The sequence below is a fragment of the Ranitomeya variabilis genome, chromosome 2, assembly GCF_051348905.1.
Source record: "Ranitomeya variabilis isolate aRanVar5 chromosome 2, aRanVar5.hap1, whole genome shotgun sequence".
Lineage (NCBI taxonomy): Eukaryota > Metazoa > Chordata > Amphibia > Anura > Dendrobatidae > Ranitomeya > Ranitomeya variabilis.
In genome coordinates this window covers 126,605,040-126,617,770 of record NC_135233.1, presented here as the reverse complement: position 1 = coordinate 126,617,770, position 12,731 = coordinate 126,605,040, and the positions used below count along the sequence as shown (strand labels likewise).

The window sequence follows — 12,731 nt, the reverse complement described above, 5'->3', positions numbered from 1 at the left end:
CACTTCAAGTCCAGCTCTGAGTTTTTGCTGTTGCTTTCACGTTGAAAGCGCTGCAGCCAATCAGTGATATCAGATGACTGACTACATCACTGCTGTCGGTGTGATGTCAGTGCTGCATACAATAAAAGACACTAGCAGCAGCTGTGAAATATACCGTAAGTGCTGAACCTGAGGAGGCTAAAAAAGTGTAGCTTGGTTTTTAAAACAAATAGCACCTAGGGACAGAGGTTTCCTGAAAATGGAAAACCATGTTAAGGAGGAACCTGTCACAAAAAAACAGCTCCCAGCTGTCAGTTTTGACTGGCTGTTTTTCAAAAATATAGGGGAACCCATGTGGTTTTTTAAATTTATTTATTTATAGCGTGGTCACCGGCTGATGAATACTCCCATCAGCCGCAGCCTTTTCTTGCTGTTATTAGCGGCAGCAGGCGTGAACTGATGGGAGCAGTAGTCTCATCAGCTGAAGCCAGTGACCGGAGGTAAGCCTCCAATAACTGCTTCGGGCTCATTTGACAGCGTAGGAACTGCTGCTGTCTGACCAGCAGTAATGATTTTTACAGCCGATCAGAATCGGTGTTTGCCACGCTGTCAAACACCTGGTGTTCCTGGGGCCCAACCCGAACAGTAGCAAGGACTTCCTGATGAAGTCTGTGTTCGGGGTGTCTGTGCCCGAACAGTAGGTGTTTGGTATGGATGCTGAACTTTACTGTTCAGGTTCACCCATCTCTACTCATCACTAGTGAAGAATGAAAGAGAAAAGTCTTTTATAGCACTGCACTTAATATTATAAAAGATTAGATGCCCCTTACGCCATCATGCAACATTGGGTGTGCTAATTTATATGGCAGTTTTTTTCTATTTTGCTACATGCATTTGAATAGTTTGGAGACTTTTCTTTGTGTATCTAGAAATCATCTCTGCTCATTCAATAATTTATTTTCCGTATCTAAAAGCAAGAAAGAGAGTACGAGATGATATATTTGGAAATGGAATAATTAGTAATAACACTTCAAGTATCCAGGTTGATACTTTTTTTTTTTTAGCAAGATTTATTTAAAGTCGTGTCTAACCGCACTCTACATTACATTTTTTGTTTATTCATACCATATCTATCACAGAGTATATCACGAGCCAAGTGGTAGAGTGCTTACTGTCCGAACAACACAACCTGGAGTCCAGTTCTACACTGCTAATTTCTTGGATGGATCTCTTAAGGGAAAAGGTGGTGCCGTCTATCCTAAACATTCTGCATTTTGTCTTGAGACTCAAGCATGGCCAGATGCAGTAAACCAGGTTAGTAAGCACAAGAAAATAGAAATGCAACATCCTCTTCAAGAAAGGGGTTTTCCCACCATAAACATTTTTCACATATAATAATAATAATCTTTATATAGCGCCAACATATTCCGCAGCGCTTTACAGTTTAACAGTTTCAAACACAAGTCATAAGTAACAACGTTAACAATACAATAATTAAAGCACAATAAGATGACCCTGCTTGTGAGAGCTTACAATCTACAATGAGGTGGGGGAGATACAAAGTACAGGAGCTTATTACAATGATGTATTTACAATGATAATCCAGCCATCTTCAGGGGGTGGGGATAGATGGATGTAGTGAATTGGGCTACACACGCGCCCTTTCACATAAAATGACTTTGATTAGGGTACATGATGGGCCGCTCTGAACAAATATGTTTGGAAGGTGCGCCTAAAACTATGCAAATTGTGAATGGTCCTAATTTCTTGGGGTAGAGCATTCCAGAGGATTGGCGCAGCGCGGGAGAAGTCCTGGAGATGGGAGTGGGAGGTACGGATTAGTGCAGAGGTTAGTCGAAAGTCTTTTGCAGAGTGCAGCGGTCGGCTAGGCCGATAGACAGAAATAAGGGAGATGTAAGGGGGTGCCACACTGTGAAGAGCTTTGTGGGTGAGAACAAGTACTTTGAATTGGATCCTATAATGAATGGGCAGCCAGTGTAAAGACTGGCGAAGAGCGGACACGTCTGAATACTGATTAGCCAGGTAGATGACCCTGGCTGCTGCATTAAGGATAGACTGGAGAGGGGAAAGTCGAGTGAGGGGGAGGCCAATTAATAGAGCGTTACAGTAGTCCAGGCGGGAGTGGATCAAGGAGACAGTGAGGGTTTTTGTTGTTTCCATGGTGAGAAAAAGGTGGATTCTAGAGATATTCTTTAGGTGTTAGCAGCAAAAGCAGGCAAGAGATTGTATATGAGATGTGAAGGAGAGATCAGAGTCAAACATAACACCCAGACAGCGCACCTGCTGCCGAGGTGTTATTATGGTGCCACCCACAGAGAGGGAAAAGTCAGGTTTAGGGAGGTTAGTAGACGGTGGGAGCAGAAGTTTTTCAGTTTTGGAAAGGTTGAGCTTCAGATAGAGAGCGGACATGATGTTGGAGACTGCGGACAGACAGTCACTGGCGTTCTGTAGTACAGCGGGAGTAAGGTCAGGGGATGACATATATAGTTGTGTATCATCGGCATAAAAATGGTACTGAAAGCCAAATCTGCTGATGGTCTGTCCAATTGGGGCTGTGTAGAGTGAGAAGTGAAGTGGGCAAAGGACTGAGCCCTGAGGTACCCCGACAGTGAGAGGAAGTGCAGCCAATGAACGATACACTGAAGGAGCGGTCAGAAACATAGGAAGAGAACCAGGAGAGAGCAGTGTCCTTAATGCCTAGTGACTGGAGCCTAGACAGTAGAAGATGGTGGTCAACAGTGTTGAAAGCTGCAGAAAAGTCGAGAAGAATGAGCAGAGAATGGTCACCGTTACATTTTGCTGTCAGAAGGTCATTGGTCACTTTGATGAGTGCAGTTTCTAGCGACTGTAGGGGGCGGAAGCTGGACTGTGAAGGGTCTAGACGGAATGAGTGGAAAGGTAACTGGTAAGGCGGGAGTAGACCAGGCGCTCCAAGAGTTTAGAGATGAAGGAGAGTTTGGAGACTGGTGACTGGTCTGTAGTTATTTGTGCAGGATGGATAGAGAGAGAGTTTCTTTAGTAATGGAGTAATGATAGTGTTTGAAGGAGGAGGGGAAATGCCAGAGGAGAGGGAGAGATTAAAGATTGTAGTTAGGCGAGTTGTGGTGACTGGAGGAGGTGTGAGGGAATGGGGTCAGTAGTGCATGTAGACGGATGAGAAGAAGAGAGGAGCCTGGAGGGTTCTTCTTCTGTGATGGGATCAAATGTGGAGAGTGATCCAGGGGAAATGCAGGGAGGGATGGGAGTCACTGCACTTGGTGACTGGGAGCAAATTTCTTGACAGATATTATCTATTTTCTCTATAAAGTGGGAGGCCAGGTCATCAGCACAAATGTCTGTGATAGGGGCTTGTGCTCTTGGCCTGAGGAGGGAGTGAAAGGTGTCAAAAAGTTTCTTGGGGTTGTTGGATAGTGAGGAGATCAGGGTTGTGAAGTAGGTCTGTTTGGCGAGGTGAGGGGCAGAATTATAGGTTCTTAACATAAATTTGAAGTGGATGAAGTTTTCTGGTGTGTGAGTTTTCCTCCATAAGCGTTCAGCACTTCTAGAGCATCGCTGGAGAATCCGAGTTTGCGATGTGAGCCAGGGCTGTTTTACTCTGTGTTTGGAGGTGCTGAGGGTGAGGGGCGCTACTTGGTCAAGGGTGCTTTTAAGAGTGTCATTGTAGTGATGTACAGCCAGATCAGGACAGGAAAAAGAGGAGATTGGGGACAGTGATGAGTGTAAGGAGTCTGAAAGTGTATGAGAGTTAATGGCGTGTAGATTTCTGAATGTGTGGTAGGTAGGAGTGTGCTGGGGTGGGCGAGGAATTGTGAGTGTGAAGGAAAGAATGTTGTGGTCAGAGAGGGGAAGTGGTGAGTTATCTAGGTGCTTTGATAGCTTTCTGTGTTTGATATTGTGCAGTTCTGGGATCTCTGGTTCTGCTATCTTTAGTTTCTGTTTTCAGTTGGTTTCTGCAACCGTCTCTGTGTTTTCTATTAGGAGGTTACCTGTTTTTATACTCAGTCCTTAGCTCTTTCAGGGGCCTCCTTCCCTCTATCTATAGGTCTTCGCTGAGCCTAGTCTCAGTGCAGGGTCAGTTTTCCCCCTTCTATCCTAGTTCTGTGTTGCAGTTCCGTAACACAAAGGGCACAATTAAAAGAAGGATATGAAGGAGTGCAAGTAATATTAATAAGATTAGTGTGGTTTTGATACGAGGTAGGATAGGAGTTGAGGTTGGGGGATTGTGGACCAGGGTTGGGGGAGATATCCCCCGAGATCAGAAGGAGTAGGAGGATAAAGAGCAAGTAGTTTTTAGAATTGTATGAAGTTTTTTTGTGCAGTGTGTTTGGGCAAGATGGGCTGAGGTTTTCAGGAAGGTGAGAAGTGCATGGGAGCTGTACATGGGAGAGGGAAGGAGAGAGGAGCTGATGTATATGAGTCATGATGGAGGGGGGATGATGCTGTGAATGTGGATGGCAAGGGAACACAGGAGGATAGGAATAAAGCACATGGATAGAAGGGAGAGCAGAGTGGGGGTTACCTGACTAACTGCCATGGAATAACTGCTTTATCTCGATGCCTATTTTCGGTATGCTTTGCTTCTGGGATGCTCGCGTACACGCCCACATGCGTGCACCTCTAAGGATGTTTCTAAATTTATAGTCCACAATGCTGGGTCAGAAGAGATGGATTGTGGGAACTGATTAGGGATAATTTGGCAGCTGGGGCCAGCACACCAGGGGGTGGTTAGATGATCAAAGACATTGGGGCTGGCTACATCTATATGCTATAACACCTTCCACCAAATAACATCTAGAGTGACCACAGTCATGGATATACAGTGCATCAAACAATGAGTAAAATGTACAATGCAACAAATGAGTTATACCAATCATTAAGCAGGCACATTAAAATATGTTGCTAGATGGTAAAGTGGCAGATGACAGACAGCAGACAGCAAGCAGAGGCGGGAGGTTGTACCATTAGAGTCTATTGCAGCAGATGTTACAGCAAGCAGAGGTGGGAGGTTGTACCATTAGTGTCTATTGCAGCAGATGTGACAGCAAGCAGAGGTGGGAGGTTGTACCATTAGAGTCTATTGCAGCAGATGCGACAGCAAGCAGAGGTGGGAGGTTGTACCTGTGTGAAGAGAGAAGATGGATGTTAATTCCTTTGCCATGGAATAACTGCTTTATCTCGATGCTTATCTTCGGGGATGCACGCGTGCACCCCCACATATCCACAGGATGACACTTTTTCTGTTGAACTGGGGGGGAAGAGTTAATGTCTAAATTCAAGGTGACACTATAAGGGTAAATGTACGCTCTGCATATCTGGTGCAGAAAATCTGCAGCCTAGTTCAGTATCCGTTATGTAGATGGGATATTAAATATCTCGCATATGTATTGCAGATATTTTCCCAGTGTAAATTGATCTGTCGTGCAGATTTTCAAATCCACCGCATGTCAATTCTTTCTGCAGCTTTACATTGTGAATATACTTTTTGCAATACATACAGTGAAATGCACATATAATATAGGCTGTGGCACATCTGCATCAAATCTTCAACGAGAACCATTACCCCAACGACTCAACTGTATTTTGGCTGCTGACTGTAAACAGAAAAAAAAGAGAAAATGGGAGCAGTGTTGCACCAAAAGTGTTTGAAATTTATATTCATTATATGATAACCAATCATTTTTATATACAAGCTATAAACCGAATGTATTACTATATACAAGGGGTGTAACTAAACTACTGCCCATGGGCAATTTTTGGACCTGCCCTCCTCCCCCAAACTAGCTTTCTTGATGGCGATGCTGTTGCTAGGGTTATATGTTCTTCCTACCAAACCCCCCCCCCCCAAAAAAAAATAACAGCAAACAGTATAAAAATATAGATTCTCTGATGTTGTATGATTAAAGCAGCACAACTACAGTATATGATCCACACAGGAGCACATCTCCAATCACTGAAGCAAAGGCTCCAATAAAAGCCAAAAATAGACAACACACCAGAAAATAACCAAAACAGTGGATATACAGTACAGACCAAAAGTTTTGGACACACCTTCTCATTTAAAGATTTTTCTGTATTTTCAGGACTATAAAAATTGTACATTCACACCAGGGCCGGCTCCAGGTTTTTGAGGGCCCCGGGCGAAAGAGTCTCAGTGGGCCCCCCCCCCCTTTAAAATATATCACGATTCATGATGCCCAGATACAGCGGAGAAATATAGCTATAGTACAATGCCAGATTTCACTTCTTACATGAGTGATAGCTATTGTAAATTCTGCAGTGTATATATACAGGGGAGAGGTACTGTGCAGTGTATATATACAGGAGGAGTGGTACTGTGCAGTGTATATATACAGGAGGAGAGGTACTGTGCAGTGTATATATACAGGAGGAGCGGTACTGTGCAGTGTATATATACAGGGGAGAGGTACTGTACAGTGTATATATACAGGAGGAGAGGTACTGTGCAGTGTATATATACAGGACAGAAGGAGCGGTACTGTGCAGTGTATATATACAGGGCAGTGATGGTACTGTGCAGTGTATATATACAGGACAGGAGAAGTGGTACTGTGCAGTGTATATATACAGGACAGGAGGAGTGGTACTGTGCAGTGTATATATACAGGACAGGAGATATGGTAATGTGCAGTGCATATATACAGGACAGGAGGAGTGGTAATGTGCAGTGTATATATACAGGACAGGAGGAGTGGTACTGTGCAGTGTATATATACAGGAGGAGTGGTGCTATGCAGTGTATATATACAGGACAGGAGTGGTACTGTACAGTGTATATATACAGGGGAGTGGTACTGTGCAGTGTATATACTTCAACAGCCGCCCAGCCCAGGCCCCCAGCACCTGTCCTGTATATATATTATATACACTGTATCTATACAGGCTGTGCTGGGGGCCTGGGCTGGGCGGCTGCTGTAGTATATATATATCAGCTGCAGCCGCCCAGCCCATGGCCGCCCCAGGTCACCCAGTCCCAGACTGTCAGAACATACAGCGATATAGCATTGCACTCACTCAGGTGCTGGTAGGAGCTCGGTCTCCTTGATAAGTTCAGCAGTGCACACAGTCAGGAGATTCAGAGCAGGAGAACTCTCCGCCCACAATGTCACGCTGGCTGTGTCCTTAATTAACCCCTATGTGTGCCTGGCCCTGCACTGACAGAGAGAAGATGCTTGTGCCAGCGCAAATTGAAAGGGTAGAAAGGGTTAAAGCAGCCAGATGGCTCTATGACTGTGTGAGTGGGCCCCCCTGTCTCGTCAGGGCCCCGGCAATTGCCCGGCTAGGCCGGGTGTTGACGCCGGCCCTGATTCACACTGAAGGCATCAAAACTATGAATTAACACATGTGGAATTATATACGTAACAAAAAAGTGTGAAACAACTGAAAATATGTCTTATATTCTAGGTTCTTCAAAGTAGCCACCTTTTGCTTTGATGACTGCTTTGCACACTCTTGGCATTCTCTTGATGAGCTTCAAGAGGTAGTCACCGGGAATGGTTTTCACTTCACAGGTGTGCCTTGTCAGGTTTAATAAGTGGGATTTCTTGCCTTATAAATGGGGTTGGGACCATCAGTTGTGTTGTGCAGAAGTCTGGTGGATACACAGCTGATAGTCCTACTGAAAAGACTGTTAGAATTTGTATTATGGCAAGAAAAAAGCAGCTAAGTAAAGAAAAACGAGTGGCCATCATTACTTTAAGAAATGAAGGTCAGTCAGTCTGAAAAATTGGGAAAACTTTGAGAGTGTCCCCAAGTGCAGTGGCAAAAACCATCAAGCGCTACAAAGAAACTGGCTCACATGAGGACCGCCCCAGGAAAGGAAGACCAAGAGTCACCTCTGATTCTGAGGATAAGTTTATCCGAGTCACCAGCCTCAGAAATCGCAGGTTAACAGCAGCTCGGATTAGAGACCAGGTCAATGCCACACAGAGTTCTAGCAGCAGACACATCTCTACAACAACTGTTAAGAGGAGACTTTGTGCCGCAGGCCTTCATGGTAAAATAGCTGCTAGGAAACCACTGCTAAGGACAGGCAACAAGTAGAACAGACTTGTTTGGGCTAAAGAACACAAGGAATGGACATTAGACCAGTGGAAATCTGTGCTTTGGTCTGATGAGTCCAAATTTGAGATATTTGGTTCCAACCACCGTGTCCTTGTGCGACGCAGAAAAGGTGAACCGATGGACTCTACATGCCTGGTTCCCACCGTGAAGCATGGAGGAGGAGGTGTAATGGTGTGGGGGTGCTTTGCTGGTGACACTGTTGGGGATTTATTCAAAATTGAAGGAATACTGAACCAGCATGGCTACCACAGCATCTTGCAGCGGCATACTAATCCATCCAAATTGCGTTTAGTTGGACCATCATTTATTTTTCAACAGGACAATGACTCCAAACACACCTCCAGGCTGTGTAAGGGCTATTTGACCAAGAAGGAGAGTGACCAGATGACCTGGCCTCCACAGTCACCAGACCTGAACCCAATCGAGATGGTTTGGGGTGAGCTGGACCGCAGAGTGAAGGCAAAAAGGCCAACAAGTGCTAAGCATCTCTGGGAACTCCTTCAAGATTGTTGGAAGACCATTCCTGGTGACTACTTCTTGAAGCTCATCAAGAGAATGCCAAGAGTGTGCAAAGCAGTCATCAAAGCAAAAGGTGGCTACTTTGAAGAACCTAGAATATAAGACATATTTTCAGTTGTTTCACACTTTTTTGTTACGTATATAATTCCACAAGTGTTAATTCATAGTTTTGATGCTTTCAGTGTGAATGTACAATTTTCATAGTCATTAAAATACAGAAAAATCTTTAAATGAGAAGGTGTGTCCAAACTTTTGGTCTGTACTGTGTATATACATACATACATACATGTGGAGAAAAAAGTATTTAGTCAGCCACCAATTGTGCAAGTTATCCCACTTAAAAAGATGAGAGAGGCCTGTAATTGACAATATTGAGTCAAAATGAGAAAACAAATCCAGAAAATCATCTTGTCTGATTTGGCAAGATTTATTTTGCAAATTATGGTGGAAATTAAGCATTTGGTCACCTAAAAACAAGCAAGATTTCTGGCTACCACACACCTGTAACTTCTTCAAGAGGCTCCTCTGTCCTCCACTCATTACCTGTAGTAATGGCACCTGTTTGAACTAGTTATCAGTAAAAAAAGACATCTGTCCACAACCTCAAACAGTCATACTCCAAAACTCCACTATGGTGAAGACCAAAGAGCTGTCAAAGGACACAAGAAACAAAATTGTAGCCCTGCACCAGGCTGGAAAGACTGAATCTGCAATAGGCAAGCAGCTTGGTGTGAAGAAATCAACTGTGGGAGCAATAATAACAAAATGGAAGACTTATAAGACCACTGATAACCTCCCTTGATCTGGGTCTCCAAGCAAGATCTCACCCCATGGGGTCAAAATGATCAAAAGAATGGTGAGCAAAAATCCCAGAACCACATGGGGGGTGACATACTGAATGACCTGCATAGAGCTGGGACCACCGTAACAAAGGCTACCATCAGTAACACACTACGCCGCCAGGGATTCAGATCCTGCGTTGTCAGACGTGTCCCCCTGCTTAACCCCTTCCCGACCTGTGACGCCACGTAGGCATCAATCACGTCGGTGCCAATCCGACCTGAGACGCCTATGTGGCGTCATGGAGGGATCGCGTCCCTGCAGATCGGGTGAAAGGGTTAACTCCAATTTCACCCATCTGCAGGGACAGGGGGAGTGGTACTTCAGCTCGGGGGGGGGGTGAAGCTACGATCACTCTGATTGGCTGTTTCACTTTCAACAGCCAATCAATCAGAGCTATTTGTAATATTTCACCTATGAAAATGGTGAAATATTACAATCCAGCCATGGCTGATGCTGCAGTATCATCGGCCATGGCTGGAAACCCTGATCTGCCCCCCCCCCCCCCCACAGCCACTGATCGCCTCCCCAGTCCTCCGTCCTGTGCTCCGCTCCCCTCCGTCCGCCGGTCCGCTCCCCCCGTGCTCCGATGCCACCCCCGTGCTCCGATCCCACCCCCCGCGCTCCGATCCCACCCCCCGTGCTCCAATCCCCCCCTCAAACTTACCAAGCCTCCCGGTGTCCGTCCGTCTGCTCCATGGGTGCCGCCATCTTCCAAAATGGCGGGCGCACGCGCAGTGCGCCCGCCGAATCGACCGGCAGATTCGTTCCAGGTACATTTTGATCACTGTGATAAAACTTATCACAGTGATCAAAATAAAAAAAATAGTAAGTGAACCCCCCCTTTATCACCCCCATAGGTAGGGACAATAATAAAAATAAAGACAATATATTTACTTTTATTTTTCCACTAGGGTTAGGGCTAGGGTTAGAACTAGGGTTAGAACTAGGGTTAGGGTTAGAATTAGGGTTAGAATCAGGCTATGTGCACACGGTGCGGATTGGCCTCTGCGGCTTCGTAGCAGTTTTCCATCAGGTTTACAGTACCATGTAAACCTATGGAAAACCAAATCCGCTGTGCCCATGGTGCGGAAAATACCGCGCGGCAACGCTGCATTGTATTTTCCGCAGCATGTCAATTCTTTGTGTGGATTCCGCAGCGTTTTACACCTGTTCCTCAATAGGAATCCGCAGGTGAAATCCGCACAAAAAAAAACACTGGAAATCCGTGGTAAATCCGCAGGTAAAACGCAGTGCATTTTGCATGTGGATTTTTCAAAAATGGTGCGTAAAAATCTCACACGAATCCGCAACGTGGGCAAATAGCCTTAGGGTTAGGGTTGGAATTAGGGCTAAGGTTGGAAATAGGGTTAAGATTAGGCTTGTGGTTAGGGTTATGGTTAGGGGTGTGTTGTGGTTAGGGTTGGGATTAGTGTTAGGGTTGGGATTAGGGTTGGGATTAGGGTTAGGGGTGTGGTTAGGGGTGTGTTGGGGTTAGGGTTGTGATTAGGGTTATGGCTAGAGTTGGGATTAGGGTTAACGGTGTGTTGGGGTTAGAGTTGGAGTTAGAATTGAGGGGTTTTCACTGTTTAGGCATATCAGGGGTCTCCAAACGCAACATGGCGCCACCATTGATTCCAGCCAATCTTGCGTTCAAAAAGTCAAATGGTGCTCCCTCCCTCCCGAGCCCTGACGTGCGCCCAAACAGTGGTTTACCCCCACATATGAGGTACCAGCATACTCAGGACAAACTAGGCAGCAACTATTGGGGTCAAAGTGCTCACCATACATCTGGATAAGTTCCTTGGGGGGTCTATTTTCCAAAATGGGGTCACTTGTGGGGGGTTTCTACTGTTTAGGCAGATCAGGGGCTCTGCAAATGCAACGTGACGCCCGCAGACCATTCCATCAAAGTCTGCATTTCTAAACGTCACTACTTCCCTTCCGAGCCCCGACGTGTGCCCAAGCAGTGGTTTACCCCCACATATGGGGTATCAGCGTACTCAGGACAAACTGGGCAGCAACTATTGGGGTCCAATTTCTCCTGTTACCCTTGTGAAAATAAAAAATTGCTTGCTAAAACATAATTTTTGAGGAAAGAGACATTTTTTATTTTCACGGCTCTGCGTTCTAAACTTCTGTGACGCACTTGGGGGTTCAAATTGCTCACCGCACATCTAGATAAGTTCCTTGTGGGGTCTAATTTCCAAAATGGGGTCACTTGTGGGAGGTTTCTACTGTTTAGGCACATCAGGGGCTCTGCAAACGTAACATGATGCCCGCAGACCATTCCATCAAAGTCTGCATTCCAAAACATCACTACTTCCCTTCTGAGCCTCGACGTGTGCCCAAACAGTGGTTCCCCCCCACATATGGGGTATCAGCGTACTCAGGACAAACTAGACAATAACTTTTGGGGTCCAATTTCTCCTGTTACTCTTGTGAAAATAAAAAAATTGAGGGCTAAAACATAATTTTTGAGGAAAGAAAAATGATTTTTTACTTTCACGGCTCTGCGTTATAAACTTCTGTGAAGCACTTGGGGGTTCAAAGTGGTCACCACACATCTAGATTAGTTCCATGGGAGGTCTAGTTTCCAAAATGGGGTCACATGTGGGGGAGCTCCAATGTTTATGCACACAGGGGCTCTCCAAACACGACATGGTGTCCGCTAACGATTGGAGCTAATTTTTCATTCAAAAAGCCAAACGGCGCTCCTTCCCTTCTGAGACCTGCCGTGTGCCCAAACAGTGGTTTACCCCCACATGTGAGGTATCAGTGTACTCAGGAGAAATTGACCAATACGTTTTAGGATCCATTTTATCATGTTGCCCATGTGGAAATGAACAAATTGAGGCTAATTGAAATTCTGTGTGAAAAAAAAGTACTTTTTCATTTTTACGGATCAATTTGTGAAGCACCTGGGGGTTCAAAGTGCTCACTATGCATCTAGATAAGTTCCTTGAGGGGTCTAGTTTCCAAAATGGGGTAACTTGTGGGGGAGCTCCAATCTTTAGGTACACAGGGGCTCTCCAAACACGACATGGTGTCCGCTAAAGATTGGAGCCAATTTTTCATTGAAAAAGTCAAATGGCGCTCCTTCCCTTCCGAGCCCTGTCGTGCGCCCAAACAGTGGTTCCCCCACCCATATGGGGTAACGCCGTACTCTGGACAAATTGTACAATAACTTTTGGGGTCCAGTTTCTCTTTTTACCCTTAGGAAAATAAAAAAATTGTTGCTAAAAGATCATTTTTGTGACTGAGAAGTTAAATGTTCATTTTTTCCTTCC

General features: G+C 45.2%; 1 protein-coding gene across 1 annotated transcript in view; it reads left to right on the top strand.

Moving 5' to 3' along the window:
- Positions 1 to 12,731, top strand: part of GALM (galactose mutarotase) — a 76,018-nt gene that overhangs the window by 43,529 nt on the left and 19,758 nt on the right. Inside the window, exon 7 of the mRNA XM_077282950.1 lies at positions 1,119 to 1,293. Coding sequence (XP_077139065.1) covers positions 1,119 to 1,293 — 175 coding nt within the window. The remainder of the gene's footprint in view (positions 1 to 1,118; positions 1,294 to 12,731) is intronic.